This window comes from Atractosteus spatula, chromosome 9 (assembly GCF_055471065.1).
Source record: "Atractosteus spatula isolate fAtrSpa1 chromosome 9, fAtrSpa1.hap1, whole genome shotgun sequence".
Taxonomy (NCBI): Eukaryota; Metazoa; Chordata; class Actinopteri; order Semionotiformes; family Lepisosteidae; genus Atractosteus; species Atractosteus spatula.
The window spans coordinates 44486789-44514575 of NC_142714.1; the positions used below are offsets into that span (position 1 = coordinate 44486789).

General features: G+C 36.0%; 3 protein-coding genes across 3 annotated transcripts; all 3 read right to left on the minus strand.

Annotated features, from left to right (window-relative positions):
* Positions 1–5453: 5453 nt before the first annotated feature.
* amer1 (APC membrane recruitment protein 1) lies at positions 5454–16624 on the minus strand. The gene is made up of 2 exons (XM_088926084.1): positions 16467–16624; positions 5454–12154 (listed from the first exon to the last, which is right to left on the minus strand). Exon 2 carries the CDS (start codon positions 12052–12054, stop codon positions 8620–8622), a length of 3435 nt encoding a protein of 1144 aa, XP_088782210.1. The 5' UTR covers positions 12055–12154; positions 16467–16624; the 3' UTR covers positions 5454–8619.
* Positions 16625–20220: 3596 nt separating this feature from the next.
* Positions 20221–23512, minus strand: asb12a (ankyrin repeat and SOCS box containing 12a). The gene is made up of 3 exons (XM_088924845.1): positions 23167–23512; positions 21949–22714; positions 20221–21221 (listed from the first exon to the last, which is right to left on the minus strand). Exons 1-3 carry the CDS (start codon positions 23182–23184, stop codon positions 21088–21090), a joined length of 918 nt encoding a protein of 305 aa, XP_088780971.1. The 5' UTR covers positions 23185–23512; the 3' UTR covers positions 20221–21087.
* A 507-nt stretch (positions 23513–24019) lies between these two features.
* LOC148828625 (ankyrin repeat and SOCS box protein 12-like) lies at positions 24020–27415 on the minus strand. Its single transcript, XM_088924844.1, has 3 exons — positions 27229–27415; positions 26039–26885; positions 24020–25569 (listed from the first exon to the last, which is right to left on the minus strand). Exons 2-3 carry the CDS (start codon positions 26847–26849, stop codon positions 25436–25438), a joined length of 945 nt encoding a protein of 314 aa, XP_088780970.1. The 5' UTR covers positions 26850–26885; positions 27229–27415; the 3' UTR covers positions 24020–25435.
* Positions 27416–27787: the final 372 nt, after the last annotated feature.

Here is a 27787-nt window from a genome sequence, read left to right on the forward strand (position 1 = left end):
TAGGGAGTAAAATTTGTGTTGAGCTCATATTCTATATTACTTCAATGACAAACCCACGCTGTATAACATATATATACATTAATTTTAATGTACCCTTCCCTATACTGGGAGATAGCAGCAACGTATTTGGCAACTAATTTCTTAACAGTTTTCCCATTAATGGAGTAATTATTTAGTTGATTAATTGAATGGCATTGAATGTGAAAGAAAGGAACAGTGGGAGTACAGCGTGCATGAATTCCAACCCCATCACATCCCCTCCTCCCGAAGTAGACAGCATCAAACATAAAATGTGTTTAAACTGTGCTTATCCCTAGGGATGAACAATAAGCTCTCACACTGTACTCAGAAATGAGGATGAAACAAAGGTTCTGTACACTGAGATGAAATATGTAAATCTGTGAAAATCAGTTAGTGATTCTTTGATGATGAATGTAAGGATGATGATGAAAACATAAAAACACATTTTCACCTGCCAACTGGATCTGATTTTAATAGCTGGATAATGTCTCAACTAAACTGAATGAACATTTTGGCCAAGAAATTTAAGATGGTTTGTCACAGAGTGGCAGACTAATTTTCTTTAACTTTATGTACTGCATATTTGTTTCCTCTGTCTGGAAGGAATGAGTTGTTCTTTGATTCCGTTAATCTACAAAGCTGTCAGTCCATCTAATGCCAGATGTCCACAGCCACATTTTCCAAATTTCAGCTCCATTTTTTTGTAACTGTAGCTGTAAGTGCTGCCCACAGTGCTATTGTTTCAGAAATTAGGCATACCAAATGTTCACTGAGAATGAGGATTCTTTGTAACTTTGTCTCCAAAGAGAGATAGGAAATGGGAAAGCTTGCTAAATGTGACAGACTTGTTCTGGTTCATATTACCTGATGGGGAAACTTTGATATTGAATTATTTTTGCTCCTGTTAGTTTGTAAAAACAAGGCTGTGAAGTACAAAAGCAAAAAATGAAAATATGAAAATATGAGCACTGCTTTGTCAGAAAAGATCATAATATGGGACAACCTGAGTAATGCAGATGGCTTTGATTTAGGCTCCAGATTAAGTCATAACAGGGCTAACATACTAGGGTATGAGGATTATTAGAAACAAAAAACATTTTTGACAGCAGGCAGTCAACACTCAAAGAAGGTTTTAAAAAGACACGCCAGCTTCACCATACCAGATTATGAAACTTCCAATGGGATTAGAAACCCTCACAATCGAAAAGGATCACTCTGCATGTTAACAGCAGTTGCATGATTATACTTGTTTGCTCATGCATTAAAATATTTTAAATGGCCATTAAGTGAGAAAAAAAAGACTAAATGCTTAGAAAAAAAATATTTGTATAATAAATATCTTTCTTCTTCTGTAGTTCTTGCTCAGGACTTCACTACAATGGAAACAAAGGAAACTTTTCAGTTTGTCTGCTTATGAGAAACTGTAAGTTACTAAATACCTGTTGGTAAGTATGGAATGAACATTTGTCACAAACTCTGTAAAATCAAATACTTTGACGTTTTAAGAACTAGGCAAGCAAGAGTTAGAACTTGTTCTCTCGGGAGATGAAAGCATGGAGGATTACTGTAAATCTTATTTATGGAACAGAGAACACACTCATGAAAATCATTCATTTTAAAATGGAGGGAAAAAAACTGTTATCCATTATTTACCACAAACGTGCCTAGTGTCTCATTGCCATATGGCCACTAAATTGATTATTTAAATAACTTAAAGATTATGCTGCAGATAATTTATGCTGATTATCACCCAACACACTGCTTCACTTTGATGAAATAACCAGGAATGTGAAAAGCTTGTGAGCTGATGGTTTGGATTAGAGTTTTACATGACAAGACATGTCCTTATGTTTAACCCTGAGAAACAGGCTGCCAGAGTCTAGATCCTGGTTGTTATGGCAACACAGTGACTCAGGGATGAGCATGTTTTCTCTTCTAAACCACCAGTAGAAGAAAGGCATGACGATAAAAAATATACTATTTCTACAGGCCCCATGATGTCACCTTACAACTGAAACAAATGACAAAAGAAAATGTTACAAATAATTTAATAGTTACAATAGTACTAAGACAAGAGTGGTGAACACAATTGAACTTACCTTCCATTCTATGAGTGTGCTTAAAACATGAACTGGTCATTCGAATTGCTTTCACTCAAGTCACTTTCTTGTAACTTTGTATTTCATGTGTTATCTTAATGTGCAAAAAGGTACTGGCTGCAAGTAATTCTGCATTACAAATTAAATGGCAACAGAATATAAATTTCCTGCTTCGAATCAAATCTAACCCTTGCTATTTAGCCAGTTAACCATCTGTTTTCAGTAGATAAGCTTTCACTAAGTAAGAAAAAATACTTAGATCAATCACCAAGTAGTTTTTCTATTGATAGTGAAAGCTAAAAAGAAAAAAAAAGAATAGAAAAGGAAACATTTTGGGGACATAGAAAAACATGCCTGGAATTACAACATATTAATGTGATAATTACAATGTAGAAAGCATTTAAAATGCTTTCTAAAAAACTGCTCAATACTGTTCAATACACATCAATATTATTGGTTCAGAACAGGTACAAGATAACTCTAAATATGAGTTTTTTATTGTTCAATATTTATACCATACTTTTGACAGTTAAGACTAAGAAATATTCACATTGAAAAAGAACATTGATGTCTGAATAAATGCACTAAACCTTAAAATCTGTACACCTGTGATACTTTTAAATCTGTACTGCATTCCTGTGATACTTTTAAATATTTTTTTAGGCTTCACTTGAAAATGAAAGGAATAATTAGCAGTGTTTACTTGGGACACTGCTTTTTTTCCTTCAAATCAATAGCCATGAACTAATTAAGGACTGAAACTGGGTCCCAAGAGACCATCAGGCAGAGGATTATCTCCCTTTACAACTGGTCTGCCTACACAACCCAGCCAGTGCATTCCAAATATAAATATTGTATATATATAATAATTCAATAGTGTTTGAATTTCATTTTGCCACCAGTGACCCACCTCATCCCAACTCTTACGATACAATAATGAGCACAAGTCAACCACACCATGATAAAAAGCACAAAGGTGATTTGACAAAGGAAATCAAAAGAAGGAGTTGGGGATGCTGCTTTTGTTGTTAAAAATCAAATCTGAGTTTAAAGTAAAACTGATTAATGTTAAACCCAAAACAGATAAACCTTATATGGAGTGAGGCATTTTACACACACACAGATGCGTGTTAAAATATTCTGAATTTAAAATCAGAAAATCAGGTTCTAACTGCAGCACAACTAAGACATATCTATGGATCTCAACATGGCATTTACCTTGACAACATTTCGTATTATCAGAACAGAATGGTTAAGGTAACACTTTTATGTTTCCATGAAGCTGTGCAATAAGTGCATAAATGTATCTTACATGCACTCAGAAACTTGGAATTGTGTTGCTCATGCAACATCTAAGCAAAAAAAAAGTGGATGATCACACAGCTGTAAATCCTTGTCATCAGATATACTACCTGCTGGCCAGGAGGGCAAGCAATTGCAAAATCAATGCTGATGGTATCTTGGCAGAATTGAAGTTGGACGTCTTGGGGTTGTCACAGTTCAAACAGTACGACTCCGCCTCACACTGTTCAAGTTGTTGTGGTGGATTCATTACCCAAGATTATACAATCTGAGTTTACCATGTACAGTATGGGTCATTTACAGTGTCATTACCTACCTCCATGCTGAAGCTTTTAGAATACTGTTTAACACCAACTAAAGCAAAGTTTAACACTCTCACCTCAATGCAACTAGAGACCTTAATCTTTCTCCTGGAGAATAAAAGACATCAGATCTCTGTTGAAAAGCAGAGCCAGCTTGCTAGATGCACGAGACATAGAGGGCAAGCCTCATTTTCTAGATCCTTAGTTTTATCATACAATATGCATGAAACATGGCTGTACACCCCCCATATGAATAAATTCAATCTGGAAATACCTGCATTGTCAATATCAGTGTTTCTATGAATTATAAAAATGTACAGGTACAGAAAAAATGAAATGCCTTGGTAAATACCAGGTATATAGACAGTAAGGGATTCCACACATTTATAGTCCTTGCATTGACAAAATACCATCTAAGCATGCTTTGGGTCATGTATAAAAATGCTGGAAGGGCCTGTTTGCCTATTTATAGACAGCATAGTTGCAAGAGGAGACCTTAATGACTTTGAAAGGGGCATGATTGTTGAGACACACCTGGCAGGAGTTTCAGAGACCCAGATAGCCCAACTTGCTGATGTTTCATGAGCAGCAATGTCTAAGGTGATGACAGCGTGGAGCTCCGAGAGAATTACATCATCAGTAATGGGCACCAATAGGAGGAAAGTGCATATTCCAGGACTGTGGTATCCGTGCATTAAAAGTGCAAGGCAAAACAGGTGCGCAACTGAATACAAATTCTAACCTGGGGCACAAGGTTACAACAGTAAACAAACAGTTTACTGAAAACTCCACAGACTGGGATACCACAATCAGACCGCAGAGCACAAACTTATCCCACCTGGCAATGCATGTTTGCAAGTCCAATAATGCAAAGAGTACAGGCAATTGACTGCTAAGCAGTAGAAAAATATGATTTGGTCAGGTGAATAATCCTTCACTATTTTCTCAACAGACAGCTGCATGTGTGACATCAACCTACAGCCCTGAGTGCTTGTTTCCAAATGTGTTCTAGTAGTTTCATAATGTTGTGGGGCACATTTTTTTGCATTCTATGGGTAAAATTAAAAGGCAAAGTCAGTACAATGCTAATTGCAACACTTCTCGCCTGCTAGGTTTTCCATGATGACGATCTATGCCCCCATCCACTGAGCACCATTGGTTTGATGAATATGATGCCGGTATCATCCATACTGTATGTCATGGCCTTCTCGGTGACCAGATCTGATCTCACTCGGACATTTATAGGATATTCTGGAACACTCAAAACAGCATTTTCTACCTCTATCAACCAGGTGTGAGTAGAGGGACCTTCTTGTGGAAAAATTAAAATAAACCTGCATCCATCCTGCAGAATTCCCGATGCTAGTCTATGTCATACCACAAACAGACCATACTGACTTAACCTTTTGAGTGATTTTACATTGGTCTTCCCATTTTTTGTACACTACCTGTGCACCAATGTAAAAAAGTACATCTAACACAAAGACATAAATACACTTGCATTACTGAATTTTGCCCATATTAGGTGTATATCCTACGTTTGTTAAAATTGTATTTAAGAAAATCACTGTATGAAATCTAAAACATTTTAAAAACTGCATTGCAAAACAATCTCAGATAAAAATTAGATTCCTGATTTATTTCAGCATCTTCATATTGATAAATGTATCACAGACACCTTTGGACACCTCATTAAATTCATGCAAATAAGTACCACATTCAAGTATTGTGCAGTGTTCAAGTTTATTTTAATAGCTTGTTGCTTACAATGCCTGTCTGACACAACATTTACAAGTTCAGGGTACAATGCATCTGACACTAGACATCCGCTAAGAAATTAAAAGTCAGGGGTAAAAATGGATTTCAGTGCCTTTTTTAATTAATGCCATTATAAAATTAAATACAGTCTCTTTGAACATTACACCAGGAAACTAAAAGGTACAAAAGCAGGGCTCAAATCTAAATGTAAAAGTATAAAAACACTTTATCAGTACAGAAACTTTTTAATGGCACTTTAGCTCCACTAACTGAAAGCGGTGGAGATTTTTTAATTTTGTGATATACATGTTTTTACAAGTAGAATTAAAATGTTAATCATGAACAGCAAATAAGGCAAGTCAAACTAACAATCTTAAACACACTTTCTAAAAAAGAAGCTTGTAAATTCAGATTGGTGAATTCAGCAGGAAATCTTTTCCCAACAGCATACTGACAAGGAAATGAAGTAAAACAGCAACAAGGGCAACAAGTAGATATCAGGGCTGAAAGGGAATGATGTACGACTGTTGGTTTTACAGGTTAAGAAGGAAGAAAACTATGTGGAGGAGGAACCACTCAAAGTTTTTATAGCTTATAATGGCTTCATTATTAAAGGCTTGGCTTAAATGAATTAGAACTATTTTATTGATAACTATGAAGAATATCCAAAAAGCATTCTTTCAAGGAGACTAACTTCTTCCTAGCAATATATGGTGATGTTAAAGAACTAATGGTCTAGAATAACATGATAATCCAATATACTAATATGTAAACCACTTTTAAACATTTGAAATTCCATACTGGGATATATTTTGCATGAATGACAGAACCCATGATGGAGTAGATTTCAGTTTCATACCTATTAGAAGGGTCTTTTTTGACTAGCCTGTCTTAAACAAAAGCCACCATGTAACATTCAAAACATTATATTAAGATCCACAGCAGAAAAAAACATACCTATAGCAATAAAGAGAGAGTGATCCAGTTACAGCACAAGAAAACTCACCTTAGTGAACAACTTGGAATAGTGACACTTTGCTAATTAACTATTTTATAGCAGGCATTTCTACATCTACTTAAAGGATATTCCATGAAAAAAATTCCAATTGCATTAAAATGGAAAAGGCACTTGAATGTGGCCAGATACAATATAATAGTCAGATATTTAAAACGGTAGTCAAAACAAACAGCAAAGCTCACCGATGTTAACATTATTCCAATTAAATGGTATACCACACTGGACCACACTGATTTCAAGGCAGACTAAAAAAAGTATACAATCTGTTCTGCATTAACTGCATTAGTTCTAAAACATTCTGTAGCTGATAATGTCAGTAATGGGACAAATCATTCCACTGAGAAGGCATTTACATCCTTAGATCTTTTGAAATAAAAATCACCTATAATGACTGGACCAAAGCTTTAATAGCTCAAAGTAATTCTTTAATCTGAATTTGAAACTTCTCTCCAGTAACAACAAAAATCGAAGTTTTTATGACTGATTTAATTTTTGCTGTTACTGGATTTTTTAATTTTTGAAAATGACGGTGAAGACTTGTTGGAACTAAATGATGACATCAACATTCATTGCTTCATGGGAGTTAACCAAAACGGAATTTTAATGTTAAAAAAGACTGACATGAGCCATTTTAAGACGGCAAAAGTCTACACAATGACTTAGGCCAAACACATTCAACTCTTAAAAGAAAATGAAAAGAACCTTTGAAAAAGGCAGTTAACGAAACATCACAAAACTTTACTTTTGAAATGATTTGCCAGTCACTATAGTGTTCTAAAAGGAAAATAAAACTTCATGTGTTGTGGGTTTTAATTTATTGATGCCACTGCTGTGAACACTTGAACAGTTTTGATTTTCAGAAAAAGGAGCCATTATTGTCTACAAATGTACTGGTGTTTCAGTCAAAAACTTAGATGGCCACTCATGGAACTACATGAATTCGACCAAGAAGTAAAGAGAACATTAACCTCTTTGATTTCTTGTTTCTAGCAGACAATTTGAGACGAAACCCACAAAATAGCTTACTGCAGGATGCTTATATCTGAAAGCAGAAAATGCTACTGTAAAACTTCCTAGGAAATATATAGCATCTCTATTGTACACACAGCAAGACTAGGGCAAACAACATTTTCCCCTCGCATGAAAGACAGAGGTTGTATTAAATATATATGGTACACAATACCGGCAACAACAAATGTACTTTTTAAATTGTAAACAGCACCAAATTAAAAATGTAAACTTTTAAAAATATTTAGCATATAAAATAAGCCTGCAGAAAAAGCTCCCCATGTAACAACTTCAAAAGAAGAAAAAAAAACCTGTAAGAAACAGCTGCAGTTTGGTAATCAGACCTCAGGGAGGTATAAAAAAACAATGTATACTTTTTCATCTTAGAACTACATACAGCTGCTACTGAATGAAAAAAAGTATTCAAATTCATGAAAACAGTCCTCATATTACACACCAGTGCTGTATCATTGACTGTGAACTGAAGTATACAGATACTCTACTTAAAGAATAAAATATCTATAGTATTAACACTTCTACATAAACATGCCTTCTAAAATGAGGCAATTTTTTTCAGCTTGGGAGTAAAATGCAATCTAAAGAAAGCACTTTCTTTCCAAGGAACGTTAGCTTGATTTTTCTAATAAATATTAATTTACCAATTAATAAGAAACATTTGCTAAATGCTTTTAGGTCTCTGAAATAAAATTAATAACTTGTGAAAATACTGACTAGATGAACCACTATATGAAGTACAAAAACATATACGATAACAAGACCATGACAACATTATTATAAGGTTTGAATTTCCACAACCAATTCAAAGCAGCACTGCTTGTCTGCAAGAAAAATACAATTCAAAAGATTAATTTTATGAGTTAAAGTCAAAATACAGTAAATTTGAAAAAATCTGAAGACTTTCTGGTAGCAGTTGATATAAAAGACTACCTCCAAAATATCTGCCACATTTTTTTTAAATGAGAGATACTGTACTAGCTGATCAGCAAAGTAAACATACTGTGACGTGTCTTTGGTGACATTTGACATTGGTGAAGATAGTCCACACAAAATATTTTTAAAAATCCAGAAGTCTTGTAAAATAGTGAGGATTTTATGTAGTGTTATTATTACATCCAACAGGTACTACCATTTCAAGTTCATTTCTGCCTTTGCTGGTAAACTCTTGCTGCTCTTCAGAGTGTGCTGGTTTTAAGGTTTCATTGGTGTCCGAGCAAAAATGGGGCACTCCCTGGGTGATCCCAACAGGCTTGATTTTGGTAGGCTGATGGGAAACTTCAGGGAACTGCATCAGGAGAGGCTTACCGGAGAAGTAAGCCTCACGTCTGTCATCTAATGGTGTAACATGAGCATTATTCTTACAGAAGGTCCCAGTCGAATTTGATTCAAGATGAGAGGGGCAGTCACCAGATTGCAAAGGGAGGTGAGATGGTCTTGCCATCTGCCGTGAGCTCAAAAGTATAGGATTACAAGCCCCCTTCTCTTGCGACATCCTCTTTGAAATCCAAAGATTATTTTTTGGGTTTTGAGAACAACCTCTTAACTGAATATCCTTTTGGCCGTTTGCTGGCTTGAGTCGTTCCGTTTCAATTGAACTAAAACTCTGGGCGTGCCCTATTCTTTTTTCTTCTGCCACAGGCATTGTGAAGCTACATGCAGGCTCTTGCTGCCTTGACCTTACAGCACTAGCATTTTGTCTTAATTCTGAGCTGGCTGATTGACCATTCCTTTTCTTTTCTGAGGACCAGTAAAGAGATGAAGCTTTCCTGGAGTCCCATTCAGATCTGGAAACTGGAATAAACTGAGTACTGTCCCTGGATTGTACGGGATATGCATCACCCAGGTCAAATTCCAAGCTGTCGGTGTCTAGCGACCTGCTCCTCCTGTTCAATGATAAAGGAGACGGCATCGGAGGACTCACTCTACTTAAGCTAAGATGCCGAGGGAGACTGGCAACCCCCCAGCTATTACTGAGAAAGGAACTCTGTTCATAGAATTCAAACATTCGGTCATCACATTCAGCAAAAGCATCCTTCTGCAAGTAGCTTTCATCATAGGCCTCAAAGGGGGATGAGATATCTTCATCGGTAACCATGTCCATCTGACGATCACATTCCCCTTCATTCTCCATATCCACCACATCAAATGTGACCATTGCAGGAAGTACCTGCACATTCTGTGCAAAGGAAGAGCCTGAATCAGCACCACCAAGACCTTCAGTGAGGTTGCTGAAGAAAGAAGAGTGTTTTGTGAAGTCAACTAATGCTTGAGAAAAACAAACAGCTTGGTCATACTCAGGTTCACTCTTACTGCCACTGGAAGAACAAATGCTTTCTTTATTTTCAGACTGAATGCATCGTCTATTTCCATGCTCCGAGTATGGATCTTGATCTTTCAATTGGTGTGAGTTTTTCAACAACTGTGTGCCAGTAATTCCAGCTGTTGGGTTTATATCTAGTGGAGGCCTGCCAATCACTTTTTGATTATGAAGATCTCCATTGTAGGGACACATCTGATTACTTCTGCTAATTTCTTTAATGTTGCTGGATTCTGGAAGGATGCCTTTTGCTGTTCTAAATTGCATCTGTGGAACTACCTGCTCCCCTTTAAGGCTAGCTTGATGTTTTTTGTTCAGTTTAGGGATACATTCAATGATGCTTTTGTCAGTGTAAAATCTGCTCTTAGACAGCGCGACTTGATCTTTAATGCAGGACTTTTTCATGCCTTGCAGTTCATGGCAAATGATTTCCTGTTGTATCTTTGCTAGCCTGGCTTCTTCAGTTTCCATGAGGCCAGCTTTAATGGGAAAACCTGGGTATAATTTTGAACCTGTGCTCTGCAAAGTTAAACCTAAAAACTCCAAAGCTTCTGGTGTGGGTGGCTGAGTCTCAAAGGAGAGTTCATCTTCAAGAGGGGGGCTCATGAGGCTATCATCAGGCTCATAGAGTTCATAAAGGGCATCCCCACTGTAACTATCCCTTGGAAGTCTATCCTTTCTGATTTGACTCAGGCTATCTCCTCCATCATCATCTGGTCCTGGAGTGGTAGAATCATAGTATCCCTCATCACTGTTGGGGACTGATTCCTGCTGGTCACTTTGTGGAGTCAAGATGTCACCTGATGAATGGGTGGTTTCTACAACAGCTCGGAGGAAAGAAGGATTAGCAGAACCATCCAGACGTGGACAGGGAATAGCAGGGGCCTCAGGAATCATTTGAAGGTTGGTGTCATGCTCCATTAAATTTGGCTGTTGGCTGGGAGTATAGCAAACATCTGCAGCAGCTTCATTATCCCACACGTCCTGCAGGTAATCCTCATCAACTTCATCAGGAGTTGCCATTTCTTCCCCTCCTCCCTGGTATGTGACATAACAAGAGCTCCTCTTCCCAGCATTACGATTTCTTTCACCTGAAATTGTGCTTTCAGCTACGCTGTCATCGTCTTGGTCAGCAATGATGTCTCCACACCCTGTCAGTGAATCAAAGCTCTTCAAAGAGGCAACATCCCCAAATATTAAACTAATTTGATCAGAGGAATGAACAGAGGGTGGATCGTTATCTATACAGTCAGGATTCACATCAGGGGAACAGGTGACCTTGGAGTCTGTGCACAGTGTTGTTCCACCTACATTAAGGATCTCGGCTATCTCAGCTTGTGCATGCTCAACATTTTTTACAATCTGATCTTCATGCAAGGGCTCTGTATGGTCTGTATCACCTTTGGCTACACTATTTTCCAAAACAATGTCATCTTCAGCACATTCAGGCATACCAATTAAAGTCTCTCTACTATTCTGCATAACAGGCAGATTAGTTCCTGCCAAACAGTCTTGACACTCGGTCTCAAGTTTACTGGTACTTGACTGACGAGCAGCCAGTGAGTCTTTAAGATTCTCTCCAGAGACCTCAGTGGTATTACTTTTTTCAGAATCAACAGCTTTATTCTTTTTGTGCCTCCTAATGCTGCTAAACAGCCCCTTTAATCCTCTCTTGGGACGGGGGAAGGATGAAGACTTGTCTGTACTTAGCTTGCCATCACAGAACTCTGAGTTTGGCGAGAGTGAAGTGTCCATGTTGGGAAATTCTGGCCTCTTACAGGGATCATTTACTAAATGAGCACTTTGGGAGCTTGTGAGCATCCTGACAGTCAAACTTTTCTGGCAGTGGTATTCAAAGTCTCCTGCTGGAACATCACCTGCTCTTTTACCATCCTCCCAGCTCACTTCTGTGATACAATCGTGAGTTTTGCTCTTGCTCATTCCCTTTTTAGATGACACTTTTCCATGACCTTTGTTTCTTCCTCCAAAGAAACTAGGCAAGGTGCAAATACTCTTCCTCCCCCCAAACAGTTTGAAAGCAGTTTTCTTAAGCTTTCCGGGAGGCTGTTGCTCAGGAGCACCACCTTCAACAGACTCGGATGGTTTGTCTGCCTCAAGCTCCAGGGCAGAACTCCCGCTGGCCGTTTCCTCACAGCCACCAGACAAAGGCTTTGTTCCAGCTGTCTGTTCACTTCCTGTACTAGGCTCCATGGCAACCACGTTTACAGGAGGATGCGTTCAACTATAAATGTGGGTGAAAATGGTGGTGCCAAAGCCTCCTTTAGAAAGAATGTGTGGTGCCATTTTTTCTCTGTAAAACAAAGAAATAACAGTTTAGTATACACACACACACACATCATGAAGCTCTTACTTTTCAGTTGTCAGTACATCTCAAATTATTTTGGAGACAATTTATTTTTAATGCTTTTAAAGATATTAAAAATCAAATATTTTTTATGAGACTTCTACAACATAAAGTTTCTGACATACACTATCTGAGGAAAATTTCCAGTTAATAAAACAGTCAGAATTACATTTTTCAGACTTCCCCCCCTCATGAGTTCTTTAATTAAATGAAATAACTGAAATCCTACAACTTGGCTGTCGGTCAAGAACAAAAGTCCAAAACTGCTAACTCAGCAAGAATGGAAACTGTAGCAAAACTTATTCATAATCTCACAGACTTTATACCATCAATGCATATTAAGGTAAACAAGAGCTTTTTTCTACCCCACAGGTCAGACAATTGATGGATCAAATAAGCAAATATATTAAACACCATTTTATTTGCTTATTTGTGTACTATAATCCTGCTCAAATCATTGTACCCCAACAAAACCTCATTTAGCATTCTGAGTTTTAACAGAAATATAACAGCGATTGTGATGTCAGCTGTCCACTTCATTAAAAGTCAATGAAAAACCAAGAAACTGGCCTTAGAGTGAAAGATTAATATCTTAGTCTTGGGTTTTACATGGTGGATTTTGCTCAGTACATCACTGCCAAAATGATTAACTCCGAAACAATCCTTTAGAGGACACTTTTAAGTTTATTGATGACACAGGAATATTTTTAATTGACTACAGCCTTCATTATCCAAAAGAAGAGTCTTTAGTAAAATTGTCATTTTGTTCAAGAAAAAGCATTAAACACGAAAGACAGAAAAAAGCTAGAGTTTTTGGACTTCAAGGCTCAGTGGCTGAAGTAGCGACTAGACTTTCACATGGAGATGTGGTTATAACATTAGGAACTAAAGAGTCTTAGTAAATAAGTGTGAATTACACCCCAAATAGAGAAATCTGCCATTAGAAGAGTTTATGCTGCTTTCACCATTATTTACTGAATAGCTGTAACACTATTATATTAATGAGGATGAAAGTTCCCCATTGATTTCTACAGTAAATAAGACATCAATCTCATCTCTGCACTTAAACTGATAGACTAGTTTAACTACTATGAAATGTTTATTGATTAAATGCCTCAGTATTCTTCTAAAAAATTTAACATAAGTTAAATTAACAATTCATCTAAAAACCTTCAAAATGAAGACACAGAAAAGCCAAATTTGGAAATTAAATTAGCTGTCATATCGTTGTTTTTATCACTTAAAAATTCACAACTATTTTCTGCAAAAAGGAAAACATAATTTTACAATGCACAGCCATTATCTGTTTTTCTGGCTCACCGTCTGTCTTAATTCCACTAGAAAACCACCAGTATTATTTAAACTGAAATAAAGTGTTTCTAAAGGTGCTTATTAATTTACATTTAGCTACTACCTAAAGCATGTAAAGACAACACAGCAAAACTGTGTTCGAATCCATCTTTTAAAACAAAATTACTGCAAACAGCTTGAGAAATCTGAAGTAGGATTTTAACAAAACTCCTATTTTGTGGATTAGAAGCGTTTTACAAAAGTACATTTTCTTGGGTTTAATATTGAAATTGCACAAAAAGAACACTAATGACATCTTCATATCCACTGTGATTTATTACAATTTATACAGTATCTCATGGACCTGAATCCTACAGAGTGATGCTACAAAAGAACATTCAAGACTACAAACGCAGAATCAAATAATTTATATAAGAACATGTTATCAGAGACATCAACACTATCCTGCAGGTGTCCAGCTGGAGAGGTCAAAAATTGCCTGAAGCACAAAACCATTAAAGTACACAGAGAACTGCAGAGCATCTGCACAGCATTGTAAAAGTGGGAAGAACAATACGTTTTTAAAATAATTTGACAGACCTCATGGAAAAAAGAAAATATTTGCTTGGACTTGAACTATATTTTTTGTTTTAAATGATTCTTCCTAAAATCATGTTTGTTGAATGAAGAAAGTTCAGCACTGCATCACTGACATCAGGTTTAGGAGAACATCTGAAGATGAATTTAATAACCACCATTTAAATTCTAAAAAATAATAATAGGCTACAAGATTAACTGTGTACATGCTTAGGGTTTTTTTTTATCTTAGGAGCTAAAATATTAGAAAATGAATTTATCAATGTTTCAACATAATATTTTTTTCCAGAAATAATTGGCCTAATTACTCCTTTAAAAATCAAGTGATGTTAAACAATTCTGTATCTTAGGACCAAAATTCAATAAGAACTCCAGTTTGAGAATTTTAACATGGTAACTAAAAACATAAAACTTCAAGAATGTAAAACAATGTTATTGCTTTTTTCTTTCCTAAATGCCTAGAAATCTAGGTTAACATTGTTGAAGCTAAATGACTGAAACCAAAGTCATACATTATTAAAGATCATGATCAAGACTGAGCAAAACTACTCCTTTGACACAAACAAAAGGTGTCTGAGTTGCAAAAGAAAATAATTTACAGCTATTTACAATGCCATATAATAAGCACGATTTTGCAAGAAAGTAGCTTTCTCAAATTAAAATGAAAACAGCATTTCCAGCCAAGGACTGCTTTTAGGCATTCCATTTTACAGCAATTTTTAAGTTTATTTTTTTCTGCTGTTCTTTCAGAACTAACATGAGGGATTCAGAGCATACACCTGGGGGACAATAAATGGGATTGGTCTTTAAGATTTAATTTTGGATACTGCATGCAATGTTGCAGGTCAATACTCGAGCCCATTCCTGTTGAGGAGTCTGTGTCACTGATGTCTAAAGACTGAAGGTTCAAACTGCTTCAAGGGAGGAATTCTATATCTGACTTGAATATCCACCCTTGTAGTAACTACACATACTTGTACCTTTCAAAAGGTCCATTGTAAAAAGAAAATAAAAGGATTTATTTTCAAATCAAACCAAAATGCTTGGTCATTTCACAAACTGACTTTCAGACCAAGGTATAAACAAAAGATAAGATAAGGCTAAGTTAAACCTCATTTCATAAACTCAGAAAATATAATCAACTCCGGTTACATGTAGCATTGTCCTACCCTTTGAAAGTTAGTTTACACTTCTGTGCTGTTCTCTCCTAAGACAAGGTTGTTTTCAATGCTCTGTGAATACAACCATCACTAATGCCTTAATACAAACACAGACTTTAGTTACAGCACAGATATCTGAAGAAGTTTCAATTCAAGTTTGACTCTCAGTCAAAAACCTCGTGAGGCTTATCTTTAACAGTGAAAACTTTTTTTGGTAAGAGACCTCATCAAAACAAAGCCCCAGAATTGAACAACTAATGAACTATTTATTGTCTTCTGAGAAAACAAAATAGATTTAATTTTTGTGCATTATCAATTCAAACATGTCCATATGAACTATTTTAGCAAGTTTTAAAAATAGAATCATTTATTGCCTATTTTTAATACCTTAAAAGTTATTTACATTCAAACCTAGATTATACTTAAACCTTAATGTAGAAATACCATACAAGGAAGATAATTGAAAAAGGATATATTTAAAGTTTTTCGCCAGTACCTCTTTGCGTTTGTCTCTTGGAACGGCATTTTGTTCACATTGCATAATTTAACTGAAACTCCATTTTAACTCCATTGTATGTTTTAGAACTCAAGGGACATAAAATGCGTTATTAAAGTTCACTAGTTTTTTAAGCCATTTTTTCTATTTATGTAAGCTGAATACTGTGGGTTTTTTTAGCACACAGCAGCTGCACAGCCGACCACAACAAAGCTGAACTCAACACAGCTGCAGAAAGGCCTACACTTCCTACGTGCTTCAGTTGTACTGTTCGGATTTGTAAAGAAAAGAGCAAAAATGTCAACATTAACATGATGGATATCCCAGTCCAAATAGAAACGAATTAGTATCTATCCACCTTTAACAACTAGATAGTAGGTAAAATTACATCGATGACCGGGAAATCAGTGTTTAACCTCCACGTTGTTTTGCAATGCGTCCCATCGAACACAAACACACTGTTGATAGAATAGTAGAAATACAACGTAAATCCAGTGAAAATTTGTGCATGCTGCGAAACAACTCGACATCCAACGCCAATACAAAATCGTTAGGATTGCAACCCCATTTTGATCCTGACAACAAGGTACCCTTTATTTTTTCAATCGCAAAGGTAGCCGTTGCAAAGGGAACTCAGTTACCATTCGTTTAAATACAATTTTTATCCTGACGTATTCACGCTGGGGAATGAAAGATAGGAAAGAATATGTCTCACCTGGTAGATACATTCTGATAATATTCCCAACATATTCTGGAATAACTGAAGGTTCTAAATCCGGTTCACTTTTTGTTTGATCCCTGTTCGTTCGTTCCTTCCTTCCCACCAACTCGACTCCAGTTGGAGCTGCTTGGTGTTGAGCGACTACAAACTACAAATACAAATTTAAGGCGGTACCGTTTTATAAAGTCAGATTGAAGGGAGCAACATGCCTATTAGAAACCGCAGAGAGAGGGTTTTGGCCAATCCTGCGAAGAGGCGGTATGGGAGCGTTCATTCTGTTTATCGGAGAAAGGAACCTCTACCAGGCACGATCAACTGTTAGCAATGCGACAGATGGAGCTTGTGTGTATCGCTACATGTTGCTGTACTGGTTCTATTGTTTCCTATATGATGATGCGGGGAAAAAGGTGAAGATTTCGTAAGGAAAGGTGGTACTGTTAGAGATCTTTAATGCCTTTCATGAAATTCTATTTCTGTGGGAAAGGTCCGCCAATACCATGAATGCAAATGAAGAACGCTCGGTTTTTGCACTTAATTCATTTTATAATTAAACGATTTAATGTCTAATTTGATTGAAGACCACCTTACATAGTTTATGTGCAATCAGTAAATAAGACGTAGGTTGTATTGATTTGTGTTAGAATCCAGTTAATATAACGAGCTAGACTTGACTAAATTTTTGTACTGATTTTATAAATATTCCATTGTAAAGTATGTTTATAATAGGTCGCCTAATATGATTCCTAAATTTGTCCCTAGAGCACCCCTGAAGCAGTTTTTTGAGGAAACCAAAAAACATCTTCTTTGGGTTCTACCTGAGTTCTTAAGATCACGCTAATTATTTTAGCGTAATTATTTCTTTATGAATATTTTAAGTGCATTCAGCTCTTTGAAATTCAGCATTTAAGTAGAATTGTAAGTGGTATCAACCCTGTAATTTCTGAATTTCAGAACTCATTCATGTGTAAGCTGAAATGTAACCTGTTGGACTGCTGCAGAAGAAAAAGAAAGCTGAATTATAAGACATTGTCCTTACTACCTATGCTTGTTCATTCTAGATTGAAACCTATTTGAGAGCTCTTCAGACAGAAATAAGGGAGTAAATTCTGAATTCTGAAGTACATAAGAACAGTACATAAAGGGTAACTAGAGTCCAAACAAACAGGTCGATTAAAAACATCTGTTAGGATCACTGATTAACAACCAAGGTGGAATGCAAACCACTGATATATAGTGTACAGAGATTAGAAACTTACAGTGGTCAATTAAAATCAATAAAATTTAAAACAGAAATTAAGTAAACACAAGAGTTTGCAAACTAGAGGAAGACAGTATGGCTCATCTAGCATGTTTGTTTTTTATTCACTAGGTTTATGCACAAAGCACATTCATCCTAGTGAATGCTCTTGTGTCATAATGTTAACAGTTAAACAGTACATATAATTTTTTAGCATAAAGTTTGTTTTATAGGATCTCATCTAGCCATTTCTTGAAAGAAGCCAGACTATCGGCTTCAACAAAATGGCTGGCTAACTTGTTCCATACACCCACACCCTTTGGTGTAAAGAAGTGCCTCCTGTTCTCGGTTTTAAATACACCTCCCTGTAGTTTCCAGTTATGTCTTCTCTGGTTGGTGTGTCTCACTGTTGATACAGAGTTCATTGGGTTGACCTTGTCAATGTCTTTGAATATTTGAATACTTGAAACAACTCCCTTCATATTCTTCTGTATTTGAGATTAGAGTCATTTAGCTATTTTAGCCTGTCAGAATATTATTTTCATTTGACTTCATGAATGTACCTTGTTGCTCTTCTGTGGACTAATTGCAGAACAGCAGTATATATATATATTACAGAACAAGTAATAGGTTTATTCCATGCTGAAAAGAGAAGAGAGAAAACACAATATTCCTTGTATTGTTGTGGCACAAACTGTACACAATACACTAAATGATGTCTCATTTGTATAATTTTGGCATGACATCTCATGATTTAAATTGTATGTTTTTAAACTACATACCCAACCATTTTGTTTGCTTCCCCATATGGTAAAATATAGGGGTAGGCCAGGTCTAACCTACAAATCTCACATGTTCAGAACAAGTGACAAGTTGTGGTCAGAGGCTCAGCTGTGATTTAACTTGCACCTTGTTTAAGCCTGCATGTTCGATACACAAAGCAGTCTTTCTTTGGTGATTCAACTATATCAATACTTCTTTCCAATCACATTGCCCCTGTTTGAGATCACATATGTACTGCAGTTTGACAGCGATGTCTTTGCACAAATACAGTGGGAAAAAAATTGACGCAGCAATAATTGTACCTACACTTCCTCTAAACTCTTCCTAAAAATTTTGGAGCAAATTCTGCAGCTGAACCACCATTCAGCTGCAGGTTTGGTTACGATCACAAAATAATAAGTAATAATGGCCTTGTAATACAGCTCACTTATCTGTTGGTGTTCCCTGATCCATCAGAGTAGTTAAAATCTCCCACAATAGCTACTTTCTCCTGCTTTAAATCATAATATCTCAATTTATATTACATTATAAGAATGCTTTAAGTTTGACCAATATAGATTCTGAGACCCATGATTTGTAGGGTTTAAGTTCCTCTGCCTGGCTGTTCTTTTTGAACACCTCCATCTTTCCTCTCTAATTTTATGTATCCATTGATGTTGCTATCATTACTCTCTCTTTGTTAACCATATTGCTGTGATTATGTTTACATCATAATTTGCTGCAAGTACAGTATCTCTATTGCTTGTATTTTTTTTCCATGTGGTTCTGCTCTCTGTGTTTCTTCCAAACGTATTTTATTTGGATGATCCCACATTCAGCTATACTTCCAATGTTTCTGAAGTTCTGCAAATTCAAAATTACTATAAGAGGGTTTCCAGTGGCCAAGAAAGTTGAAGCCTTCTTTTTCAACAGACCCTGCACATAGTCTGGTGTTGTATTGAAAAAAAACCAAAATAGTTTATACTACCATCTGCCGTGCTAATGACAGGTGATGTTTTTTTCTGCTGCATGACTTCCATGGTGATTCTGACCTAACACATTAAGAAAACCAACCTTCTTTATAGAATCAATTGCAAATAAATACCTACTGTATCCATACCATAATTTTCTTTTTGTGAATCTCCACATTTTAAAGTTTTAAGCTATAATAATCTAAATAGTATCAGTAATGTACGTACCAATCGAAATCAACATACAGGGTGCTGTAATACAAGTAATACAACATTAATTACATGTTTTTTAATTCTTTTTTTTCCATAATAGATGCAACAGGATGACCACCCAGTTTGCTGATAAAGAAATAATCTACTGAAAATCTTGTTGCGCAATTGTATAACTGGTTCATTTTAAATTCCACAGAGAAGATACACGGAAGTCATACCTAAATATTTTAGACATCATGTTATGAAAAATAAAAGACTAATAATGTATATTAACATTATGTCCTGCCCACTCAAAATTACCATTGTGTGTCTTTACATAGCACAATCTTGGTCTTGTTTAAGTTCCTCAAGACCACTTTTCCTAGTAGGTAAAAAAAAAACTTTTCCTAGTAGGACACCTAGTGGCTACTAATAAAATTGTGTGATTTCCTTTGCAAAGCAGAAAAATTACTTCGTAGTTTAATTCATTCAAATCCTTCAAAAAGCAGAGCTGTAGATTAAGAATGAATTGTGTTTGCAACCACAATGAACAGGAGAAAATTCAATCAATTTTGACAAATTAATGTGAAATGCTGCAGAACTAAGCTTTAATTGTGATGTCGCAGACACTCTTACAAAGAAGAAACAAAGGGACATTGCTTGCAATTAATCATTTACAAGGAAACATTTACAAGATATTCTACTTTAATAAGCAATTACTTATTATTTCTAGAAAGGTAAAAAAACATTTAAGAAAAGTCTCAGATAAAAATTAATGACAATATTTAAAAGTATGACATTTTACCACATTCTTTGTTTTCACTACACAGTACACAATACAATTTATATAAATAGTACAAAAATTCCTATGAAAGAAAGCTTAAAAGATCCTTCCTTAGCTAATTAGAATTGGATGAACATTTTTGCTTGATGCTGTAAAGCACAAAACACTTCAGGACTAAAAGATAGTCAAATTAATCGAATGGAATTTATAACGAAATTGACAACAGCCAATTCAATCTGCCCCAGCTGTCAGTGATTAGAAATCAATCCTGATGTCATTTCCTAACCTAAACATAAATACTATGCATAACCCTCTTCTCTCCCTCAGATATGCATTTTGTAACCCTCCACCCCATCTCCACCTCTGCAGCTGGCCCCTGGACACTCCTCACTCTGCTTGAGGGTCCCAGCCTCCTCTTCCTATGACCAGGAGGTTAAGCTAAACTACTGTAACAAAACACCCAATAAACATTTTTATTACACCTAGTTCTTGGGTGTTGTTATTCCTAGGGAGAGCTATTTTAAAAGTAAAGTATTTTCCTCCTGCAAAAAAAATAAATCCAACTCATTTTTATGCCGTGGTTACACATGAATAACATGGCACTGTTCGTATTTAAAAGGCACCGCTGCCTAAAGTACATCAATAAAGTTACAGAGCTGGATGTCTCATTCAGATCCCATACTTCAAGTACTTCTTCAGGCTTGGTGGTATGTCTAGGTGATCCATACAATGTGTTCTGTTGATAATTTTCAGATGCCTTCGGATAGCAAGCCTGCATTGAGACATAAGAGTTCTTGGACAACCTAAGAAAAAAAACAAATACTGTCACCTGCAAAGTTAAACGCATACAATTTTCTATGAGAAACTTTTTTGGCAGCGTCAAGAGAGAATGTGAAATTTTAACTACATTGAAAGATAAACTAATATGATTAACAGTGATATTAAACTCAAATACATATGAGTTGGGAGTATTCATTATAATCTAACTCATCCAGTACAAATCAGTGTCTGTGATTTTAACAAATCTTTTTTAAAAATCTGATTTTGTGGGTCAAATTAAGTTGTAAATAAAAATTATTCAACATTTTAAATACAATTAGTAATTAAATTCAAACACTGGAAACTGAACATTCTAAGGATGGTACAAATGGCATTATTGAAAATAGTTACAAAACACAAATCAAGTAACTTGTTTACTATATTAGATGAAGTTAGCTAATTTAATTTCCATTTATTTGCAATTCTGTATGTATGTATGTATATTAAACATAATATAATTTCATCGTAGTATGTGTCTATAGGAGAACTGTTCAGAATTTAGAATAATTCTAAGGTATATTATCAGAAAGAATGAGTTGCTTACAGAAAAAGTGAGTTTCTTACCATAACCCTATTTTGGGGTTTATAATCCCTTTTGCAAACCTTTTTAAAGATATCAAGTGACTTAAATCAAACCTAACAGGCATCCTGTATACTCCTGTGTGCAAGCAATATGCAATAACAGTTATGATTATAATAGTTTATTCTCACCTCTTTCATACAGCAATAATTCCACAGCTTCATTTTGCTTTGTAGATTTTTCTATAATGAGTGTGGGAAGGTAAACATTTGCCCCAAAATCTATCAACATTTGGACGAACTCAACCCTACATCCACGTCTAAGGCACAGCTCCAGCACTGTCTTGGGCTGTCTGATCCTTTTGAACAGCTTTTCATCAACGCAGTTGTAATTTGGATCTGCACCATAAAGGAGAAGAATTCTGAAACACTCCAGGTGGCCATAAATTGCAGAAATATAGAGAGGGCCACTGGAAACAGCACTGTCTGGAGCCCAGAACAGAAATTTAGATTTTGCATTGACCTCAGCACCATAATGCACAAGTTCCCTCAAGATTTCCACATCTCCATCTCTGGCTGCAGTCAGCACTGGAAAACAGTTGTTGTACAAGCTGCCATTAGGGTTAGCCCCAGCCTTCAGAAGGGCCTGGACACAGTCCAGATGCTTGCCACTGACAGCAGTGAAGAGAGGAGTCTGGGCCTTGACATCCAAGCTGTCCACCTCAGCACCGTGAGCCAACAGGACCTCTAAGCACCTCAGGTGACCTCGAGATGCCGCCATGCGGAGTGGGGTGCCAGGAATACCCCAACCATTCCTGCTGTTGATGAACTTCCTGTATCTTTCCTGGGAGAGAAGCTGAGCGAGGAGTTTGTAGTCATTGTTAGACACCGCCTGGTGGAGCTCACTTCTTTCACCGTTGTCTTCGAGCTCTTCTTTGGGATGAAGCAGCAAAAGGAGCTTGGGAAAACAGAGCTAGAGGTAGGCATTGTCCAGAGTGTATTCTTAAATTATAGTCTCAACTGGCACAGCTTAATGCAGATGTTTATTAGAAGCATTTTAGTGTGGGGATGGAGGTTGAGGGGATGAGATGATTATGACAAGGAGAGCATAACTCTCGCAAATATGGACATATGTTCTCATTATGTTCACCACACAAACTAATTCTAACTCAACACTACAACCAATAATAACAAAATAGCAGGAGATAAGATAAACGAAAGCTCCTTAATAAGATCTTCAAAACTAACGAGGGTCATCTCTAAGGGATAAATAAAGATGTTTTCACAAACACATCTGCATAAAGCCGTAGTAACCAGATATCCAGAAGTGAGATTTGCAACATTATCAACGGAGAAAACAATGCATCAACGTAACATTAAAAGAAGACGAAAGTACATAAGAGAATTTACCTCTCTGATTGTTGTCATTTATTATATTTCCATCAAGTCAAAGCATACATCGAATGCGTCAACGGTCACGGTCAAAAAGAGTCGAAGCCCTTGATGTAAACAACAGGACAACAGTTGTCACAACATACAATAAAAACAAAAAATTTGACTACGTTTTTATCAGCACAATAGTGTGCTAGGGGATAAAATAATCGACATCACTCGTCTTATTTCTTAATATGACGAGATAATTCTACTAAATAGTTAATACAGTAGCGTGATGCTAGCTAATAGACCAAAATAAATAACAACTATACAACAACCACATCCGGTTTTCCTTCCGTTCACTCTGGCTTTTCCCCTGCTTTAGTTGACATTTGATTCGCTACTAGCGTTATACGAATCATTATTGACACTACAACAACCCAATAAGCACATACAGTCTTGGCCAATAGGAGAACGTTCGGCAATGCACCAACTTGCAGTTCCTTTTGATTCCATACTTTACAGAAAAGAAAAGTGTCGCATAATTTTTAGCAGGTTTAAATAGCCTATAACTTTTTCAAATATTTAACGTCAGTGCAACATAGGTTAACACTCTAAGAATCCGATTTCTCACTTCTCTTTGTAAAATGTGATTTTTAAAATTTCTTCATTTTACAAGCTCAATATTACATAGATGGCTAAATACCAAACAAAATGAATACCATTAGAACTGTTTTTATGGAAGGAACCAGAGTATCACATGGGAAGCTTAAAAGTTTAAAAAACTTTTCCTAGTAAAAACAAGAAAATGGAAAAAACTATATTTTCTTCTACTGCTGATTTGAGTAAAGTAATAACCCGGTCATGTTAATAAAAACAACAATGTTCATCAGATGCAGAAAGTATTTATTTTGCAGATCGTAACTTTAAACGTGAATACTTAAAAAAAAAGAGACGAATAGTAATGGCTTAATAAGACACAACAAACATTTCCCTCTGCCGGTGAATTGAATAATGTGGGCACGAAGACAATGCGGGTTTCAAAAATGAAATTTAATCTTAACTATGATACTAGAGCAAACCAACTATATTTGGACCAAAATGTTTTCAGATAAAATAAAAATACTGGCAACAACTTACTTTAACTAGTAACTAAATAAGTAAGGCATTTATATTACAATAACGTAGCGATTTCGCCATTACAATGAATTTCATTCAAAATTAATTCACACAACTTATAAAATGTCACCACTCCTAGGTAACCAAAATATTTAACAGGTCTCAGAAGTGTTAACAGACAATAAACTGATTGTCCTGTATATTCAACTCTCCTGTCTAAACTAAACTAAAATTATATGAAGATAAAGTCTTTTGCTTTAGCGAAATTGCATCTATTAAAAAGAGTTAAATCAATCTATGTGTTCAATCTTGAACAGAAATTATTTTGGATGAATGAATAGAGAATGTCAAGGCAGTTTAAGAAAATACATAGAGCTGGTAAACATTTAGGACAGATATGATCTCAATTTGAATACAATTTGATATTCTATGTATTGAATTAATTCTCTGTCTAACATATCATTAAAGAACATACAGACTGGAGAACAATGTTAAGCTCTGTTTTTGTGTGTGGTATTTTCATATTTCTAGTTATTTTAAAGCTCCATCTCCTGACTGTAGTTAGAATTAAAAATCAGTACCATACTATTAAAAGACACCTTGGATGACTGTGAAAATCTTTAAAAATCGTTTTGAATCCATATGGACACACAGTATATTCCCGTTTTAACCACAATTGTCTATCTTATGTCTAAGTGACAATAAACAAGCAAAAGTTCACTCTTGATGGTGCAGTGGTTAGCATTACTGCATTGCAGTGCTAGGGCACAGGCTTCAATTCTGGACCTGGGCTGCTGTCTGCATAGATGTTGTATTTTCTCCCTGTGTTTGAGTGGATTTCCTATGAGTGCTGTGGTTTCCTCCCACAGTCCAAAGACATACTGTTAGGTTAATGAGCTTCTGGGAAAATTAGCCTTGGTCTGAGTGTATACATGTCTGTGTGTGTCCGTTGCTTGCTGGCATAAAACCTGGATCTGCCTTGGTTCTGAATTGGATAAAGAAATTGGATGGATTGAGCTCACTGTTTAAACAATTGCATCACAATTGAAATGATTTGAATTGAAATTATTTCAGAACAGTATTTCAGGGAAGAAGAGTTTTCTTAACACACGTACTGTATTACATGTGGCTTTGAACTAGTGTATCCATGGCGCAGCAATTAACTATTGCTGAGTTTCAGCTGTAGTTAGGTCCCATGTTTCAAATAGTTCCTCAGGAGTGGTGGAATGTCCAGGCAGTACATGGAATGCATTCTGTTGACTTTAAAGAGGTAGCTTCGAATTGCTAGTCTTGACTGAGACATCAGAGTTTTGGGGCAAACTGTAAAACAACAGAGAACCGTTAACTACGCCTATATTATAGCATGAAAGCAAGTAAGTTAAAATATAAATATTCGTAATTTCAGCATATTCAGATTAAACTAACATTAATGTAGTCTGATTCATATATTAATATTAGTGACTGGTACTATGTGTTCCATTGTATTTTTTGAGGGCATCTGCAATATTAGAGCAAAATGCTCTACTATTGACAAAGAGTTTCTATTCAAATGTAGAAGTGTAAAATAATATTATTTTTACTGAGCATGTTGTTATCAATTAAATCTGTTCTATTACTGAGGAAAATGGATCATGAGTTCCATTTCCTAGCAGCAAAAGGCTGTGGAATTTGTGTTAATAAATTTAATATTAATATTTAATTAGTTATATACTATTGTATTAATGGTTTTATTAGTATGGCTTCATATTAACATACTAACATTCATTAAAAGAAGAGAAAATATGCTCACCTCTTTCTTTTAGTAATAGCACTATCGCTTCATTTTGCTTTGTTGTTTTTTCTATAATGAGATTTGGCAGGTAAACATTTGCTCCAAAGTCTATCAAGAGTTGGATATACTCAACTCCACAGCCATATCTGAGGCACATCTCCAGCACTGTCTTGGGCTGTTTGATTCTAGCAAGCAGCTTTTCCTCAGTACAATTATAGTTCGGATCTGCACCATGTAGCAGAAGCAATTTAAAACAGTCCAGATGTCCATAAACTGCAGAAAGGTAAAGTGGGCCACCACAGGATGCTGCGTTTGAGGCCCACTCAGGAACTTTTGATCTAACATTAACCTCAGCACCATACTGCACAAGTTCCCTCAAAATGTCCACATCTCCTTCTCTGGCTGCAGTCAGCACTGGGGAGCAGTTGTTGTACAAGCTGCCATTAGGGTTAGCCCCAGCCTTCAGAAGGGCCTGGACACAGTCCAGATGCTTTCCGCTGACAGCAGTGAAGAGAGGAGTCTGGGCCTTGACGTCCAAGCTGTCCACCTCAGCACCGTGAGCCAACAGGACCTCTATACACCTCAGGTGACCTCGAGATGCCGCCATGCGGAGTGGGGTGCCAGGAATACCCCAACCACTCCTGCTGTTGATGAACGTCCTGTATCTTTCCTGGGAGAGAAGCTCAGTGAGGAGTTTGTCATCATCGTTAGACACCGCCTGGTTGAGTTCTTGTCTTTCACCATTGTCCTCCTCTTCCCTGGGCTGAAGCATGGAAAAAATCTTGGAAATGTCTACTAAACTCATGTTTACTGTTGTCACAAGTACCATTATTCACACCAGTGGCTCCATTCTTTAAGACAATGCCTGAAAATATGGGAGAAAAAAATAAACATGAGCTGCAATAATTAAACATAAACATTGTACTAATAAAACATGAATAATTAAAATAATTATTTTTTATTAAATTACAAAAATACATGAATATCATATGATAGAATACCTAAATCCTGTGATATAATAAACTACCAAACAAGATGTCTAACTACATATTTTATTGTACATTTTGAATAATAAGCAATTTAACTATACCACAGATCAACAGAATTGTGCAGTGCCACAAGCGTGGGAGTATTCAAGACAACATATCCTTACAAAAGAGAAGGCTCATGCTGGTGCCTTAATACATATATATATACAAACAGCTTACCGTGTTGAAAATTAGCTGCCACCATTACCGATGACTTAACAAAAGAAACTCTGATGATGTTGTTGATGACGATATCCTATCCATCATCCATGGCTTTGGCAACTAGTTTGATTAAAAACTAAGAACTAAAGTTTCTTTTTCTGTTACGGTAGTAACAAACACCCTGAAGCAAAGTGTTTCACTGACTGAAATACCTTAGGAACACAGAATAGCTTGGTCATCAGGGGGGGCTAATTTTAGCTTTCAGATTGATCCCCCTAAACTTCCATTCTTGGAGAGCTGTAACTTGGAGAGTAAATTTAGATAGGTGATAGGCATGCACTACTGTTGGCTTAGTTCAGATGACAACACACAGACAAATACCACATTAGTTTCTAAAAACTGGTTTCAAAAGAAAATATATAATACATGCATACATTTTTACTTGTTGAAAATAGGTCTGATATATATTTTGTGGATGACTATACTAATATTCTAGCTTATAAATACTAAAGTTTACTAAAATGCCAAATTTAATAAACATCTGAGAGAATGTTTTATTTAATTTTCTATTTTTAAA